An 18643-nucleotide genomic window follows, 5' to 3' on the forward strand; every position below is an offset into this window, starting at 1 on the left:
GCAGCAGCAACATCCACCTGATAAATTACCTCCACACCACCCATAATCTCTACTAACAAGCTTTGCAACGACCATATCTACAAGGCAAGTCCAAGAGCCGCGAGCAAACCACCAAGTCCCAAAGCCGCAGAAGCCATGTTGGCGGGTGCAGCATTGCCAGGGCCATCGCCGGAACCAGCAGCACCCGTACCCGAAGGACTGTTACCAGTGCCAGAACCACCAGAACCGGAAGCACCCGTCGCTGAAGCGGTGTTAGACGGCATACCAGAAGGACGCGAAGCAGTCCCTGACATGCTTGTCATGGGACCGGGACCGCTGGAAGAAGCGTTCGAAGCGTTCGGAGCGGCAGACGTACCGGAAGCAGAAGCCGGGGGTGCTGTAGAAGCGGCGGATGGGTTGTAGGACGTTGTGGTGAAGGCGCATTCACGGACGATGTCGTTTACGTCTGTGTAAGTGTTAGTATGGAGATTGAGATGGGAGGAGTAGGTAAGGAGAGGAAATCAAGGCGTACCATTGTCCATCTCTCCTCCATTCTGCATGATGCATGCTGCGCAGAGGGGAACGGCAGTGTTTGCGTTTTGGCCGTTGCAGATGCATTGGCGCTCGGCCATGTCGTCGTCTGCAATGTGAAGTTAGTATATGGGTGTTCACTGGCTCGAACTAGACTCATTTATGAAGGAAAACTTACTGGTGCTGTTGTCACAGTCGCGTGTCAGCCTGGTGACTGAATCGCAAACTTGGCGGCACTGTTGGGGGACATCGTCGCGGTCAACGTCCTGAGCAAGACCGATGGCAGAAAGGGCAAAGACAATAGCGAGCTTCTGGAAATGCATTGTTGTGGAAGGCGTTGGTAGTAGTAATCTCAAGCGAGAGTCGTAGAGTGTTGTATTGTTGTTGAGTAGTGAAGACGGTGGTTTGCGTTGGTGATGCCCTTCATCGTGGGAAGTCTGAGGGAACTATATACCAGCGGAAACTGCTCGCGTGCCTACTTTCCCTTCTCAGACAGCCTTGCTTGCGCATCCAATCAAACGTTGCTGTTCCTAGCACAGACGCAGGCTTGACATCACACCGGGGGGATTACGTCTGACAGCAGACTCCGCCCTGCGCCCCAGCCAACATCGGGCCGTTGTCGGTTATCACGGGTGGAGGTTTGCCATGGGGTAGATGGGGATCAAGGCCTTGTCGCCAGACGTCCAAGCATGGAGTTAGATGGCGTGCCAAGCCTCCGTCGCTTCCTAGATGCTTGGCGGGTGAGGTTATTGGGCTGCTTGTCCAGGACGATCGTCTTGTGTCGCACTCAGCACTGCCTGCCGCGACGCGACAGCTCTGCGAACAGCACACACGCCTACGCGTAGCCAAGTCTTCAAGAAAAAGTTACAAGAAACGTCTAAAAAAAGCAGGATACACCACATGGCTTCGGTAATAGTGGGTCTTGGCAGCCATCAACGTGAGAATGCGGAGAACTTGTGGGTTGCGGTTGAGTGATCAATGCAATACTATTGCATGAGGTCACGGTGATGTGGATCGAGTCAGGCCCTCTCGTCGACTGAGGAAATCCTCCCCGCTTCACCTGCCTGCCGAAGCGTTGGGATCCTGATTTGATCAGGCTTTTACCAAGCTCTGCGGATGTTCCTGCCAAGTGAGAGCCAAGTGAATAATGCACATGTTCCATGCCCGCACCGCCATCGATTACGTGGTGGGCAGTCGCACGTCGTGTGAGGCTGAGAAAGCGGTATGACCTGGTTTCTATCTTTGTGGAAGCTTGCAGAGATGTCGCATGGGAATACAGTGGCCAGGGAATAGCGAGAAGACTGTATGTTATTACCGAAATATGACAATATAGATGGTATCTTGATGCGCCGCTATGCTACATGCTACGTGGAATGGACAGAAGTGTCAAACTTCATTTCAGAAGGTCAGTACAACGCCAAACTCCCATGATAATTGCCTTGAAGGGACAACTCCGAGCAAGTCCTGATGCTGTGCGCCGGTGCGACGCGCTATGCTGCAGAGAAAAGCTTTGCAGAAAGCTACGGGCTGTTGATCAACACCGGCGGTGGGTATGAATCGTGGCTGTGCGCATGGGAGTCATGCTGACTTACGAAGAAACTCGTTTCTTATGAGTTGCACCTAACACTCGGAGTCTACACCGAGAATGTACACGCTGCTGTGTTCGACATTCACACACCATGGAACACAGCAAGGTGTACATCTCCAAGGTGCGAGGGTACAAATCATAAAGACGAGCTTCTTCGTATGGGAGAGCCTTTGGCGACCACCTGTGTGGGAGACGAAAGCCGGATCTCGGAATTATCCGGAAAGCTCGGGGCGTCACGAAGCGATGTCGGGTGCTTTGCCGCTGGGCGTAATGGGCCGCGACCCTGACACGAAGCCCCGTGATCCTTTTCTAGGCGCTGACTGGACCGGCACGCGCATGGCATCCTCTGGTTTAAGTTCTCCAGTAAGCCACTGACCCATGTGAGTTTGCCATCTCCTGAGATCCTCCTCTTTCGTCGCTTCTCTTAGCCTTCTATGCCGTACCAGTCTCTCCGCGACCTGTTGAAGAACAATTTTAGGAGGCCGATATTCGGTCAAGCCTCCTGGACTGGCGATATTGTCTCTCTCAAGATATGCCGTTGTCGCTTCTTCCATGATTGAAAGTGTTTTGCCACCAGGAACTTCTTTTCTTTCGTTTGTTTGGGGGTTCGTCCAAGGTCCCTTCACCCAGTTGTCGAGTGGCAGGCCTTCAAGTCCTTTGTCAACATTCAGGCGCTTATACCAGCGATGCTCTCCTTTAGCTATTGTTCGCATCATTTTATGACGGTCCTCGCCCTCGGTGTATTTGATCAAGACGTTCTTGAAGACAGCCAACTTCTCGCTCCACTTCTGCAGCGCCTTGACTTTGCCCAAAGGACCAGGCCAAACTGCCGCGAATCCGTCGTTCGAGGTATCTGGTCGTCCTGTTCCGATAGAAAGCAACAGTCCTGGCTCTGTGTCGTCGCCCTTCAGCGAGGCGTGTTCACTATAGGCAGCGTAGGAGGGGTTGTTCTCGCGAATTCCTCCATCTTTGAAGCTCATTCGCTTTTTATTCTTGCCGCTGCCAATGTCGGCCGTGAGCATCTCGAAGTAGAAAGGGGCTGCTGAAGTGGCCCGTGTTACCTGCCATATCTTCAACTTGTCGGCACCGGCGTTGTAAGACGTGACCCAAGGCGGAGCGATATCGGGGTCGTATTGGTGGTTGTATGAACGGAGGAGGTAGGCTTCGTCGATTTGGCCGGAGTGGGTGGCAGTGAGGCAGATTGATTGACATATCCGCTCTGTTGGCTTGCCTCTGAATGAAGGCGCACCACCACTTGACCACGTAGTCGAGCTCTGCAAGGAGCCTACCCCTGACTCATTCAATGGCACTCTTGCTGGTGTATCCTCTTCCTCCAGAACCCATGGATGCCAGTCGTCTCCTGTGCATTTGTTGTGCTCCTTACAGTACTGCTTCACAATATCTCGCACGGCCTTCTCCAACGGCTCGTGGTGGTATTTGGTAGCAAGTGGCAGCACGCTCCTTTTATGCCCAAAAAGCTCATGCCCTACTCTACGGTATAGTTCCAGACACTGTGGTACGCTCATTCGTAACCTAGCCAGCATAACCGCTATGAGGCCGCCCGTACTCGTCCCGTACATGTAGTCGAAGTAATGACATGGCAGTAGCTCGTTTTCGTCGAATTCGCGTCGTTGGCAGCCTTCTACGGGGCCTTCATCTTCTTGTATCCGGCGTTCGCATACGGCGATTTCGTGCATGAGACGTTGTATGATCAGGAGGCTCGAATAGCCGCGAATGCCACCCCCATCTATCGACCATGTTAGTATCTGCTCAGAGTTCCAATAGATGCCACAGCTGCCCCCCACATTCGACTATACATCTTCAAGCACTCATAGCGTTGCGCGCATTCGTCGCGCTACACCTCCTGGACCCTTCCCCACATAGCGAACCAACTTGACGTACCTAGCGTGAGTATTAAATCCTCCCAGCAATTCTCTTTGGTAACGTTCATCTTCCAGGTTTCTCCAGTCTTGTCCTGCTGGGTTGCACTGGTACCCGTCGTCCTTATACTGAGCGGCCTCGAGGCCGGCTCGGGGGGTTGCAACATGACCTCGGGACGGCGCGCTTGCTGTGTTCACGATGACGCCAACCCAAGGAAAACCTAAACACCCTGGAGTCTACGTCGACGTTGGGTCACCTACTTTGCAAGTTTTCAGCTTGATGTAGTCTGCAGACCTGTTTAGCCTTTTTCTTGTATGAGGTGCGATGGCGGTTTGGGACCTACCTAGGTAGGCGTGGTAGGGTATGGAGCCTTGCACAAATCGCGCACTGATGATCAGGCTGTGGACGTAAGGATGTAACGGATCGACGCAGGATAGAGTGGATATACATAAGACTGCGGAGAGCCTCCTGACAGCTCTGGCGCGTTCCTGCCTGCCGCAAAGGGCGCGACGGTCTGCTGCAGGCTGGTGGATGGGTGGGTCCCGAGGTCGCGGGAGTGGCTGACTCTGCACCTAGACGAATTAGGAGACCGGATTCGCGACCGAGCCACTGCTAAGCCTTTGGGGTCCAATAGAGCGCTGGGGCTTGTTTCTGATGGCGTTGTAACCCTTGAGGTTTGTTATGACGGAGTGATCAGGGGAATGATAAGTTTGTGTGACGGTAAATAGAGCGATGAGATCCGCCGGTCCCCCCGCAATCCTACCCAGAGTTTGGGATCGCGACGACAACTAGAGTGTGACTTTGCTGGTATCCGAACAGTTTGCCATGCAGGCATGCAGTTTCGCGTTGTTGCCTATGCCGAGCTGGAATCTAGGGCGGTGTACGAGCAGGCGGAAATCATTGCTCCAAGCTGCAGTCCTCCTCGAGCAAACCAGAACCTCCAGGGGTATGAAACGGAGTCCAGAGTGATGCTCCCTTGTGATACTGGTGATGGGCGAACGACTTTGTCGGACGGTGTAGTAAGAGCGAAGAACGTCCGAAAGAGTCACCTGAATGGCGTTCTGGCGTCGCAGAGTTGCAGGTGATGCACATGTTGTGTGCTTGCTAGTGCACGCAAGGTTCGCCGTTGAGAAGAATTCCAAAGGCGATATGTCATATGTAGAACAGTAGAATGAGTCAAATGGTCGATTTGGACTTGAGTAGGTATTTGGTTGGGGATACCTGGTCTCGGCATGCTGGAAGGGTTCATTTTTTGGTTCGTAGCAGGCTCTGCCGTTGGCCGACCGAGTTTCTCCTCACGAGACAACGGTTTTCGTCTCATGTTGTGCGAGACGAAAGAAACGCCACATGACCGAGGGGTTAGAACGCCCGTACTTTGCTTGTGTATAGCTCTTGCCTCAGGAACGATTCACTGCTTCGCATCAGGCCAATCACGGCAGTCCACAGCACAGCCGCATCGTGAACCAATCAGCGAGTGATTCGGCCGAACCCGACATCATCTTAGCACAGCCACGGGGCGCGGCAGGTCCGTGTGCTACGCCCGCCCAACGCTCTCTTGCGACCCAGGCCATCACCCCACCGGCTCTTGCTCTGTATTTCCACTCACACGACTGACCACTGCCTTCGCCTATACAAGCACCTTCCACCAGCTTGTAGGACCGCAAACATTTCTCAAGCGAGACAAGCACCCACTCTCGACACCCAACCTTCACCGTCCTCCACCATCACCGCCCACGGCAGCCCTATCCTCGCCTATAGAGACGTCTCAGCCTCACCCTATCCGGAACCGAACCGAAGGAATGTTACAGGAAAGCATGACGTTCAAGTCGGAGTCGACGTCTGGCACCACGTCCAGTAAGGCGAGTAGCCTCTTCGACCTGGACCAGAACGGCGACAAATCTATCCTCGTGTACAAGTATCGCTCAGGCGCAAAGGGCCTAGAGGTCAGGACTGAGCGTGATCTTTGCACTGAACTCGACCAAGGTAAGTCCTCTGTAGTCTGGTGGTGTGACTCCAACTAAAGGCAGCACCCAGATCCGTCATTACCCTTCATACGCGTTACAAAGAAGCCAATACCGCGCGGCAACAGTCGGCTTGACATACTCAACGAGGACCTACTCGCCCCCTCGGAACGCGAAAAGTACGCAGAGAAGCCTACGCTCAAGGCTTCCGTCGCAAATGTGGGACTGCCCACGCTCGCCAAGTGGAAACACATGATATTGGGCAGCTACGACGATCTCTATATCGTCTCGCGCTCGCATACCTTGTCGCCTGAGGCGAGCAAGAACAACAGCCCAGAGTCGTCCCAGCACGTCAACTCGTTTCCCAACGAAGCGTTGCACAGGGAAGAAGACGCATAAGTGCGTCGCAGGACTGAGGTGGATGCCATTGGAAAAGGCGGCTGAGCGATGGATGTGGTAACCCTCAGCCTTCACATGACTGCACACTCGTTACACGACTATACGTTTCTTACCTATCATTACGCGATACCCAACGAGCTCGGCGCTGGATGGAGTTTATATTGTTTTGGTTTCCTTTGTCCTCATGTTGTCTGTCGCTGTAGAGTAGGAACGAAAGTATGTTGCACTCCCCCCATTTGGTAGTGTGTAACTCTTAATAAGACAACCATGATCTTTAGCTGCTATCTTAACATGCATGGGCCTAAACAGTGAAGAAACAAGAGACCCCTATGTAATGAGTGCTTTTCAGCGCCGAGGAATGAACCGCTGCAAGGGTAGGTTGTCGAGAAACCAACGTCATCACACGTTTGATTCGCTTCTGGCGCATATGCCTGTCAAAGTTCGCAGGAGCGACCTGACCCAACAGGGAAGAGACGTAAAGCTTTTCTCTCCGTGTTGCAGCGAAGGAACATACTGCCTGCATTGTTTGTATACACGTGGGTGGCATCGGACCTTCTAAATGGCTGGGCGCAACGGCAGACCCATCTACGGCTCGTCCAGACGGCACTAGGACACGAAGGCCCACCAGGCCTGCACATGCAAGCGGGGAGCTTCACTCTTGGGCCCGGTCTCAGCGCGCTGGGGCCCTGCATCGACTTCTGAAGCTTCCGCCGCGAGCCCATATTGCTAACACTCCCATTCAATCGCGCAGTTGAACGCATTCGAGGTTCAATTGCCCGCAACTCGCCCAGCATGAGGTTCGTAATCCCAGCAATGCACCCGCGCATGCGCCCTCCAATCGTCGCACAGCGGGTGATGTCAACGGAAACTAATGCGCGTATCCAGGTTCGGTCAGCAACTCAAGCAGTCGCTCAACAAGGAGTGGATCTTCTACTACATCGACTACGAGGGCCTTAAGAATTCTCTACGCGTCCACCACATCTGGGATGAGAAGTCGGAGCAGAGCTTCGTCGAGCAGCTTGAGAAGGAGCTCGACAAGGTCTACACGTTCCAGCGCGTCAAGGCCGAGGAGATTATCCGCCGCATAGCAGCGTCCGAGAAGGAAGTCAACGATGCCGTCGCGCGCGCCCAGCAGGACCCCGAGAACGCCGCCAGCTACGAGGAAGACTTCGATCTGCTCGAGGAGGACCTGAGCGACATTATCGCCGACGTCCACGACCTCGCCAAGTTCACGCAGCTCAACTACACGGGCTTCCAGAAGATTATCAAGAAGCACGACGTACGTATGGCATAGCTGGCATTGTACCAGAGCTAACAGAGTCTAGAAAAACACCAGCTGGTTCCTCAAGCCCGTCTTCGCCGCCCGTCTGAAGCGCAAGCCCTTCTTCCAGGACAACTACGACTCCTATGTTGTCAAGCTCTCGAGACTCTATGACATTGTCCGCACGCGAGGAAACCCGGTCAAGGGCGATGCATCCGCCGGAGGAAAGCAACAGAACTTTGTGCGCCAGACGACCAAGTACTGGGTGCATCCGGATAACATCCTAGAGCTGAAGCTCATCGTCCTCAAGCACTTGCCTGTGCTCGTTTTCAACCCCAACAAAGAGTTCAACGAGGAAGACTCGGCCATCACATCCATTTACTTCGACAACACCGAAACGTGGGAGCTATACCAGGGCCGTCTGAAGAAGACCGAGGGCGCTGAAGCTATACGTCTGCGATGGTATGGAGGCATGTCGAGCGACACTATCTTCATTGAGCGTAAGACGCATCGCGAGGACTGGACTGGCGAGGAGTCTGTCAAGGCGCGTTTCAAGCTTAAGGAGAAGAACGTCAACGCATACCTCCGCGGTGAGCTTAGGCCCGAGCAGATCTTCGAGAAGGAGCGCAGGGAGCAGAAGAGGCCTGAGAAGGACATCGCTTCTGACGAGCAGCTGGCCCGAGAGATCCAGTACCGCGTGCTAACCCGCAAGCTCGAACCCGTTACACGCTCCTTCTACCACCGCACCGCTTTCCAACTTCCCGGCGATGCTCGCGTTCGTATCTCCCTCGACACGGAGCTTACCATGACCCGCGAAGACAACCTGGACGGCAAGAGGCGTGCGGGCGACAACTGGCGTCGCATGGACATTGGCGTAGACTGGCCGTTCAAGCAGTTGCCAAAGGAGGATAAGGAGCTCTTCCCTTATGCTGTCCTCGAGGTCAAGCTCCAGACACAAGCTGGAGGAGAGCCACCGCAGTGGATTCGCGACCTCACGTCTTCCCATCTTGTCGAAGCTGTGCCCAAGTTCTCCAAGTACATTCACGGCACAGCTACGCTGAACCCCAAGCGCATCAACTTGATCCCATACTGGTACCCGCAGATGGATGTCGACATTCGCAAGCCTGTTAGTCACAAGTTTGGTATTGAGCGCCCCGGAGCGAGCAACGACATCAGCACCAGCGGTAACCTCGATGACGATGAAAGCGAAGACGAGGATGCCGTCATGGGCCTTCCTGCTGCGAACGGCAACGAGGACGATGACCGACTGAGACGGCTGCGCGAGGCGAGGGATGTCATGGAGCAGAACGAGATGGAAAGAACCCGCGACTACGGCACTCTTACGAACGGCAACGATCCCAATGCGCTTGACATTGAAGAGCGTGTCGCCGCAGGACGCACTCGCGACGAGGATTACCCCATCTACGATTCTGACAGCGACGACGAAGACGAGGAGTACGAAGCAGCCAAGAAACAAGGAGGCCTCCGCTATGCGCGCAAATGGGTAGAGCGCACTGCAACCAACGTAGGCTCCACAATACTGTCAACAGTCGCCACGGTTATCCCCAAGCCAACTCCTACCGACGTTGGTGAGGGAGGCTTCTCCCTTGGTGTACCCTCATGGAAGCAAAAGGGAGAGGTCAAGAGGTTCAAGGCACCCAAGGGCAAGCGTAAGTTCCTCCAATCATCTCACACTACCAAAACGTACTAACATGATATCAGGCATCCACGTCCCCGTCCGCGTCGAACCCAAAGTCCAACTAGCTACCGAGCGCACTTTCCTCTCCTGGCTCGAATTCTCGATCCTCATCGGCTCCATTGCCGCTACATTGCTCAACTTCGGTGACCCCCTTGCCTTTGCGGCTGCCTGGGCGTTTACCATCATTGCTTGTATTGCGCTGTGCTACAGTGCAGGCTTGTACCTGTGGAGAGTGAACAAGATCAAGGAAAGGAGAGCGGTTACGTACCACGATCGCTGGGGACCTACGCTGCTCTGCTTCGGACTGTTCTGCGCTGTTGCCGTCAGTTTCGGATACAGATTCGGCAAGGGTGGTGTTGATGGTGGGTTGAAGGGTGATATCAAGGGGTGAGAGTGTTGGGATATCGGAACAAATACATAGCTGATGGGGTTCGACGTTTTGAAGTGGTCACGACTGATGGATGGACGGTTTCGAAGGTGACGGGAAAGATGGGAGTGATGCATTATTGGCGTTACGTGTACAAAAAAAAGTGTACATAATAATGGGCATTGTTGTACTTTTGACTGATGCTGTAAACCGTTGCAAGGAGCCATCCGATGGCTTAAACCAGTGACACCGAAAGAAAGGATTGCATGCACGTGTTGTCTCGCGCATGGGCGGAAGGTATAAATTGCTCTCGCCCAAGGCCCTGCTTCATGTCTTCTCTATCACACGTTACCCTTTTTAGAATAAAAAAACACGAGAGCATAACCCATGTCTCTTCCACTGTTTCCAAAAAGCACAGGAGGCGAGACCATGGTCAGCCTTGCCTGCTTCAGTTGCGCCAAAACTACCAGATCGATGGCGCATGTCTGCATCTGGACACTACGCTGGCATAACTCAAAGCCGCCCTGCACAAAAAACATGTTGTTTCCCGCCCTGAGAAAGCGCGACGCTACCTACGCAGTATCCGCCTGCCTCTTCTTGTCAATGTTGCCGAGAAAGCACGCATGTCTGGGAAGCGCTTAAAGTGCATACATCACTATGAAGAGTACCCAGGTCTTCGTCTTTCGACTTCGTGTCTACATTCCAGCCTTCTGCTCTTACCCTTTCCAAAAACAATTGAAGACCTCAATATGTCTGTTTCTCTCAAAACCGAAGCCTACTTTGACATGTCTTTCTTTGAGCTTTCGGTATCGAAAAGAGCACAATTGCGCAGCATGAGCAATGGTCCGCCTTTCAAAAGATCAACAGATACGAGAACATGTTTCTCTGTGAGCATTCGGCTTCGAAAATCCTGAAATTAGAACTGATGTGCCATCCCTATCCGCTCCGGCGCTCAAGATCAATGAAGCTCAGAGAAAGGACATGGAGATTGGGCAAGGAGAGGCGATTATTGAAAATTCACATGCTACGAAGCATGAGTAGATACAGAGAGATGAGAGCTCGGGTATAAAGGTACATCTTTCTCTGGTCTTGTATCTTCTTTCTTCACCCACACTCCTGCCTTTTGTTTGTTACCAGAAGATTTTACAGGGCAAAAATATGTGTTCTTTCCTGAAAACGACGACGACTACGACATGACTCTGCGGGCTCTGCGGGCTCGCTGTTCTTGGGGACTTATTTTGGTCGCATTTGGATCCAAATTTTGCATCTCTTGAGTGGTCTCTCTGGGGAAGATGAGGGGAAAGAGATCACTGAGAACTTGGAGCGCTTCTCTACTAAGAGAGTGTAACAAGAAGTTCATGGAACGGAAAGGAGACATCGTCTGCATTCTTCAGGTTTCGTATCCCTCATTATAGCTCTTTCGCTATTCACCCAGCCGCTCAGTACTTCGGCTTAAAAGGCAACGTAGCCATAATCGTCCCCACCTCCGCCTGCAACCCAAACAACTTATACAGCCACTTGATAATAACAAAGAAGCTCTCCGGCTCCCCCATATGCTTGAACCCCTGCACAAACCGTGCCTCCTTTGGCGCCCCATGCATCAACGCAAGATAATAGTCATCAATCGGGAAAATCTCATCTTCCGTCCCATTCACCAGCAACAACCTCGCACACTCCTGCTTATCCAGCGTGCCATCATTCAGCAACGAGAACTTGCTCATAGCTTCCTTCTTGAAGGCGTCGACGTCGTTGCCATAGCCCCATTTGTAGGCCAGTGTGTTGGCGAGGTCGAAGGGGTACTCGAGGTGGTTTACATTGTCCAGCCATTCGGGAGCGAACATGTGGTGGCAGCCGCCGCCGAGAGCCACGACGCCCGCAAGCTTAGAAGCGTGTGTATGCGCGACGCGCATGGCGTAGTAGCCGCCTGTGCTGAAGGCCCAGATAGCGATTTTCTTTGCATCGAGACGCGGTTGTGTGGCTACCCAGTCGAAGAGCGAGCTGTACAGACGGTCTGGAGACGTTGGGTCGGACGCCGTGGCTGGACAGTCGCCTGTGCCGGGTATCTCGAGGACAATGGTTGCGACGCCGACACGGCGCCAGCCTTCCATCCATACGGCTAGTTCGGTGCGGTATCCGTCTAGTCCGGTAAAGATGATGAGGGTGGGTACGGGGTTTTCTTTCGATGCGCCTTCAGGGACGAGGTGGTACACGGGTATGTGTTCGCCTTCGTCTTGGTTGCGGTGTTTGTGTGGGACCATGACTTCGTGGACGGGGTGTTCCCGCATTCCTAGGCCTTTGATGCATACTTCTTTGCCTAGTTTCCAGGCTTCGCGCTGGACTTCGCTGCGTGGCGCTGGGAAGCGGCTGATGCGGTACACGGCGCTGGAGCGTAGGTAGTACTCTGATGCTTTCTCTTTTTCGCCATTCTTCTCGGCTTCTTCGGCTATGGACTTGAGCTTTTCGGCCTGTGGGAAGTAGATTTTGGCGTATTCGTCCCAATTATAGGGCTCTTTCATGTCTTTGGATACCATCTCTTTTACTATCGGCTCGAAGTCGGAGGCAGTGCCGAACATGAAGGGGTAGACGCCCATTTCTGCCTATCAAGAATCAGTGAGTTTGAAATCATATGGTTGCAGTCTTCGTATGTGTAATTTGAGTGACTGGTGATGAACATACAGGCTTCTTCCACTTCGTCTCCCACAGCTGCTCATAAGACTCATGGTGCTTCGCCGGCGTCTTCAACTTCTCCTGGATGAAAAACTTGCCCCCTGGTGCCGCCATATTTGATATAGTCTTCCTCTCGATGTAGTGTATATCTATCTTCCTAGTATGCCGCAATCTGTATCCGGAAATGTAGCAAGGCGTTGACGAAAGACGGAGAGTTGAAATGGAGATTCATTAGTATTCGATTCCGAGTATCATATATGAGCTACCAATCTATTCATAGGCCTCCCGCTCGGCACAAGTTCACGTACGCCGATAATGTTGCGGCAATGGTGTCGCGGTTCACGGTTCGGGCATTAAACGCTGCGGCAGGGCCCGCGGGCGGGGAGCCGAAAACCGAAACCCATTGTCCACATACAGCACGCGATCACACTGTCGTGTTATACTCAGGAATTGGCACCGGTCTCTCGTCACGAATAAAACACGCGACCATGCCTGCACTCGTCCAAGAGAGTGCCTATTATATACGAATAGGCTCTTTCTCCTCCTAGAGTTGTCCTTCACGCCGCAAACCACCCAAAGGTATTTTCCGTATTCCAAGCAAAGCGTTCGCAGGAAGTGACTTGGTATATATCTCTGGGGTGCATCACGAGAACACTGTCAATTCGGAAATTGAGCTTCTTCGTCCGTCCCAGAGTCGTTCATGTTTTCATATTCAGTTGTCTAGATCTGACACATTCGTGAAACATGGCTCATGATCCGTATCCATTCCTATGATTGCCAAACCATCCCATACGCCAGTAATGCTACGTTGAAACTATTTGTGTGCTGAATTGCATTAGCAAACTTCAATTACATCAGACTAAGATGGACTTACGAATGCCCTCAGTGGGCTTGGGCGTTACATCGACGACCTCCGCCGCGGGCGTCTTGACCTCGATAATGTCCTTCATGAAGGGGAAGGTGAGCACCTCCTTGATGGAGTAGTGGTCGGTCAAGAACATGACCAGACGGTCAATGCCCATACCCCAACCACCGGTGGGTGGTAGACCGTATTCGAGCGACTGACAGAAGGTCTCGTCAATGAGCTGTGCTTCGTCGTCACCAGCCGCCTTCTGGTTCGCTTGCTCTTCCTATGTACATGTTAATATGCATCTTATCAACGCAAGTAGTTTGAACTTACGAATCGCAGGCGCTGATCGAAGGGGTCGTTAAGCTCGGTGTAAGCGTTGCAGATCTCTTTCTTGCATACAAAGGCCTCAAAACGCTCGCAGAGACCAGGGATGTCACGGTGGTATTTTGCGAGTGGCGACATGACCTCCGGGTGACCGATGATGAATGTAGGGTTGATAGCAGTCTCCTCGATGAACTCACCAACCAACTTGTCAATCATTCTTGAGTTGGTGCGGGGTTCTGAGCAGTCGACCTTGACCTTCTTGAGTACATTCTTGAGGAACTCATTGGTCTCGGCAGTGTGGAGCTGATCCGCTGGTGGGAACTTCTCGCCGGTGGCCTCCTCCAACGCCGGAATCATCTCGACTCGCCTCCATGGTCTTGCCCAGTTCACGTTGTAGACCTCTCCGCTCTGAGTGTGGTAGACAGTCTCATAACCGCCTGTAACCTCCTTGACTAGCTCACTGACGAGCTCCTCGGTCATGTTGAGGACGTCGTTGTAGTCGGCGTATGCCATGTAGAATTCGCAGGTGGTGAACTCGGGGTTGTGGGTAAGATCGATACCCTCGTTACGGAATTGACGGCCGATCTCGTATACCCTCTCCAGACCTCCAACTACAAGCTCCTTGAGGTATAGCTCGGGCGCGATACGCATGTAGAGCTCCATGTCGAGTTCGTTGTGGTATGTCTTGAATGGTCGCGCGGTCGCACCACCAGCAATCTTGTTCATCATAGGCGTCTGAACTTCCAGGAAGTCCCGTTCGTCGAGGTACTTGCGAACAGCCTTGATAATCCTGCTCCGAGTAATGAAGGTGTTGCGTGTTGAGTCGTTCATGATGAGATCGAGGAATCGGTTGCGGTGACGTTGCTCCTGGTCCTTGTAGCCACTGTACAGTTTTAGTATCACCATTGCTGAAGCTCTGAGGTAAACTCACAAGTGCTCCGTCGGCAACATTCTCAAGCAGGGTGTGAGAAGGATCACCTCGCGCGCGAAGATGCTCAGCTCACCCTCACCACCCTTCTTGGGGCTGGTGCGACCTGGGTATCCGATGACACCGATGATGTCTCCTCGCTGGATGTTCTCATGCTGCTTCTCGAAGGGTACGTCGGCCTTGGCTTCCTGCAATTGACACATGACCTGGATGTTGACACCCTCAGCCTTGCCTGAATGTTATCAGCTATGAAAGTATTGTTGTATCCGATGTACGTACAAACGTAGAAGTGCAGCGCGTTGGAAGCAGAGCGCTGTGTCATGACGCGGAGACCGATGCGAATCTCCTTGTCGGGCTCAGTCTCTCCCTTCTTGAGGTGCGAGTAGTCGCGAACATAGTCGGCGAGCTTGTAGTTGGTGTGGAACTTGTGCGGGTACGGGTTGGGTTGCTTGGAGGCGCGGAGAGCGTTGATCTTGTTAGACCGGATCTCGAAATATTGCTACAGTTGGTGAGTAACCAGATCAGTTGAAAGAGGGAAGTTCGATGCGCACGTTTGGGTTCAATTCCTCGACATCGTCCTTCTTCTCCTTCTTGGGCCGCGCAGGTAGCGACGCCTCCTTCTCCTTCTTCTTCTCGTCCTTCTCGCGCTGCTTCTGGCGACGCTTCAGTTCACTCTTGGAGATTTTCTCGCCGGTGACTGGGTCGGTGTGCAAGTCCTTGGTCTCGGCAGCCGGTGGCTGTTGTGCAGGTTGTTCGTCCGCCATTGTTGCGATGTTCGGTGTTGCTCGTGTGGGCTGCGCGACGAGATATATGCCCCGCCAACTTTTTGATTTGACTCACCCCGCCATTGACTGGCAACCCACGGGAACAAAGTTTTTCCATCCGGCTATGGGGACTCATACCTCACATCACCGCTGCACCCTTCTGCGGTCATGAACGCGTTAAAAATACATGCTGCTGTAGACATGGTGCCTTCAGCGTTGCAGGCATCGCACGTGTATCAATTCATTCTTTCACCCCGCATGCGACAAATGCTAGACATGGTTTCGTCATTTCGATTTGAAACACGAGACAGCCATCGCAGTTGTCAGCTATTCCAGATTTTCAACAAAGTTCGTGGTAGTATCTCTAATGCAACCTTTGGTCAAACTGTGTTACAAATTACAACACACGGTGTCAGACTCGACCAACACCACAGTACTTCTTTCTTATCTGACTTACTCGAAGATGTCCGAGCAGAGCTTCGTCGTCATCCAGACTCTACTCGAAGAGTCCACGATAAGGGGACAATTCACACGGTCCATGCCCGAATATAGCCCCCAAGGATCTTCTAGTGGCCGCAATATGCGCAATACGAAGAAGACGCGCAGCATTGGGCATCTACGGCAGCACATCTTGCGTCACCTTAGCGACGGGATGAACAGTGGGAACAGATCATCTCCAGACCCTGTAGATCCCAAAATGCTGGCACGGGAGGACCCTGTGTTCGCCACTCTTGACAGCTGTCGATGTTGGGCTTCTATTATTCGGCCCAAGTCCGACCGATACTCTCTTCTCCGCTTTCTGACGCGCAAGCAATGTGAGTTTTCTTAGACAAACTCCTGGGTGAAACCTTGATTGCTGAAGTTTTGTTGTTTGTGACAACAGCTTCAACAAGTTTTTGACGTAAAGTCTTACCTTGTGGCCGTCCATCCACGGTCGTGATGCTGGCCCCGAGAACCTCCTGTTGAAAAGCCAACTCATCTCCCCGCAATATCATCAAGTCTAGTGAGACGACTAGAAATAGTTACCATGGGAATCATAGACAGGGCGACAGTCCAGCAGATGTTACCACAGTGACTGAACAGGGCGACAAGCCACATGGCCTTGACAATAATCAGAGCCACGAAGTAGCGAACCTGAAACACGCGTTGAAACATCAAACTTGGGGTATCATAAGGCTGATGCCCGCTGCAGGTGCGGCTAAGGCTGGCTGCAAGACATGTCGCTGTATGCCCATAGCGCGTTTCTCCTTTGAATACCGAGCCAAACTCTGTCGATGCAATGTCGCGTCTTGCGGAACTGGTCAAGATGCAGGCTGCAGCAAATCTTGTGTTCAAGCGTGTTCAGGTTCATTCCACAGACCACTCTGCGAACTTCCTACTAGATTGAGGGCATGGGGTAATCCCGATGTCGGAAGGTAATAACGATAGATGACTATCAATGTGGACGTAGAAGGGGGAAGCGTGCGAGAGGCTAAGGCAGGTACGGCGATGATGAAACAGGAAAACATGGCATCCAGAGCGCGTTCCTGCAGTACTGTATGTTGAACGGTAGGCTAGCGGGGATCTTTCTAGTGGAATAACAATGAGGTCGCAGATGCGGCCACATGATGCAGATTTGCGAATTCGCGGTATTGGGAAGTTGTTTTTCACGATGACGCGATGATCTTGCCGCGTGACGGACGATGCCCACGTGCTTTTACGTCTGATCGATGAAGCAGGTACGATCCGTTACCGCACCTTCCCGGAGATTAGTGGTGAAGTAGTTGCAACCATCACGAAGCGTGGCCTCAAAGAAGGCCTCGTGAGCACGCTTCTCTCGAAGAGACTATCGAGCGGCACACGGTCCGCCTCCTAAAACCACTTATCAACAGCCTTTGTGAGGTTTTAGCGCGTATCATATCGATAGCTCATCCGCTCAGCGTTCACGGGATGGCTCTCACATCGAAAGCTGGGGGGAGATCACAAGACTACGTCATGTGTAACCAAGATTCTCGATCCCGACGCCATGGGGATGGACAGATGGCTAGGTGCAGACCAAACATCATGAGCAAAACCCTCGATCGCAGCAAGCTGTGCGATCGGACAAATTCGAGCCAGGAAGGGGAGTCCGGTTGTACGGCGCTGTTGACGCAAACAACGCGAAGACGCGTCCTGGGCAATACTCAGAATCAGCTGGAAGGGTCCTGATGACGACACCCATAAACTTTGCTCAGGCAGTCAGCTGAAACTGCAGGCAAAGCAATATGGACAAGCAGATGTTTCCCACGACTCGCAAAGCCTATCGATAGCTGAATAGGCGAAGATGCGTGCAATCGATAGGGAGGCTGCAGGCGAGCTGCAGAGGCAATCATAATGGGGAGGGCTAAGATTGTGACGCGGGCCGCCGAACTGGTGGCAGGCGGGCGCAAAGCTGGAGCCCCTATTCCGCGCGACTCGGCCACCCGATGGCATGAAGACGATAAGATTTGCTAATTTGGGCATAGAAGGGGGGATAGGTCGACGCGTGGTTCGAGCGCCCTGGTGCCGATACTGTGGTTGGGGAAGATGTGGTGGTGGCGAGGATTTGGTGTTGTTTTGATTCTGCTTGTTGATCAACAAACACGGCATGTAAACATGCGCACCTGAACGTGGCAAGAGCTCCGCAGCAGCGCCTCGCAGTGCAACAGACGTGCAGCAGGCTGGCAGCGGTGGAGCTCTACGTGTCTATATTTGCAGAGCCTACTCGGGTCGCCTCTATGACTGCTTCACTTTGTGCTGCAGCCGTGGATTCGATTGGCAGGCAGGGCTAACGGGCTTCGCTGCAGGGCGTCACGAAGTAATAGGCGGGTTGGGACGCACGGGCCCCGACGCCCCAACTTTCCTGCCACACGCCCGGCGAAAAGACACCCTGCACATGAGAGAACGCGTCTCTTCTCATATACCACTGCATTCCCAGCCGATCGCTATCGAGCGCAAGAAGGGTCTCTCCATCGCTCGATCGCTTGCACTCTCCCCTCGCCATTGCATCATCGCGTTGTGACGCGCCTGCCGTGTGTTGCGACTATACTTGACTAACGTGCGGAGGTAAACACGCGACGCCTGCGCCCTCGCTTCCCCAGTACACGACACAGCAAATCACCCTCCGACACGCCGTCAACATCAACACGCTCTCTCCACCTCCAGCAATCCTTTCCCCACCAGGACCCTCCATCACCAGGCCTTGTATGGAGCACCACCGGACTTCGGCCGTTGCTTGTTGAAGGTGGAATCACGGAACCCGGCCAGCATCGAGCACTACGCCATCGCGCGCCTGCCGACGACATTCCACGCATTCATACCACGGTCCGCATCCACCACGCGCCAGCAGGACTACCGCGCCATCGCTATCGACTGAAGACTGCACTCATCTCCATGCCCTCTGCGCCTGCCTAAAACACGTCAACACGTCACGGGAGACATCGCCGC

The 18643-nt window shown here is 53.2% G+C and overlaps 6 protein-coding genes across 6 annotated transcripts; 2 read left to right on the top strand and 4 right to left on the bottom strand.

Annotated features, from left to right (window-relative positions):
- Window positions 1-77: 77 nt before the first annotated feature.
- Window positions 78-833, bottom strand: J4E86_000104 (uncharacterized protein; the record flags this gene model as incomplete). The annotated part of the gene is made up of 3 exons (XM_051440681.1): window positions 78-445; window positions 512-619; window positions 689-833. The coding sequence occupies 3 exons, from the start codon at window positions 831-833 to the stop codon at window positions 78-80; spliced, it is 621 nt and encodes a 206-aa protein (XP_051306852.1).
- A 1498-nt stretch (window positions 834-2331) lies between these two features.
- Window positions 2332-4145, bottom strand: J4E86_000105 (uncharacterized protein; the record flags this gene model as incomplete). Its single annotated transcript, XM_051440682.1, has 2 exons — window positions 2332-3845; window positions 4001-4145. The coding sequence occupies 2 exons, from the start codon at window positions 4143-4145 to the stop codon at window positions 2332-2334; spliced, it is 1659 nt and encodes a 552-aa protein (XP_051306853.1).
- Window positions 4146-5793: 1648 nt separating this feature from the next.
- Window positions 5794-6339, top strand: J4E86_000106 (uncharacterized protein; the record flags this gene model as incomplete). Its single annotated transcript, XM_051440683.1, has 2 exons — window positions 5794-5962; window positions 6014-6339. The coding sequence occupies 2 exons, from the start codon at window positions 5794-5796 to the stop codon at window positions 6337-6339; spliced, it is 495 nt and encodes a 164-aa protein (XP_051306854.1).
- A 792-nt stretch (window positions 6340-7131) lies between these two features.
- Window positions 7132-9690, top strand: J4E86_000107 (uncharacterized protein; the record flags this gene model as incomplete). The annotated part of the gene is made up of 4 exons (XM_051440684.1): window positions 7132-7136; window positions 7225-7618; window positions 7665-9270; window positions 9323-9690. The coding sequence occupies 4 exons, from the start codon at window positions 7132-7134 to the stop codon at window positions 9688-9690; spliced, it is 2373 nt and encodes a 790-aa protein (XP_051306855.1).
- Window positions 9691-11105: 1415 nt separating this feature from the next.
- Window positions 11106-12447, bottom strand: J4E86_000108 (uncharacterized protein; the record flags this gene model as incomplete). Its single annotated transcript, XM_051440685.1, has 2 exons — window positions 11106-12263; window positions 12343-12447. 2 exons carry the CDS (start codon window positions 12445-12447, stop codon window positions 11106-11108), a joined length of 1263 nt encoding a protein of 420 aa, XP_051306856.1.
- A 700-nt stretch (window positions 12448-13147) lies between these two features.
- On the bottom strand, window positions 13148-15199 carry CLA4 (Protein kinase; the record flags this gene model as incomplete). Its single annotated transcript, XM_051440686.1, has 6 exons — window positions 13148-13158; window positions 13208-13463; window positions 13514-14390; window positions 14439-14667; window positions 14715-14934; window positions 14987-15199. 6 exons carry the CDS (start codon window positions 15197-15199, stop codon window positions 13148-13150), a joined length of 1806 nt encoding a protein of 601 aa, XP_051306857.1.
- Window positions 15200-18643: the final 3444 nt, after the last annotated feature.

Source organism: Alternaria arbusti (genome assembly GCF_024043155.1).
Source record: "Alternaria arbusti strain BMP 1465 chromosome Unknown scaffold_1, whole genome shotgun sequence".
Taxonomy (NCBI): Eukaryota; Fungi; Ascomycota; class Dothideomycetes; order Pleosporales; family Pleosporaceae; genus Alternaria; species Alternaria arbusti.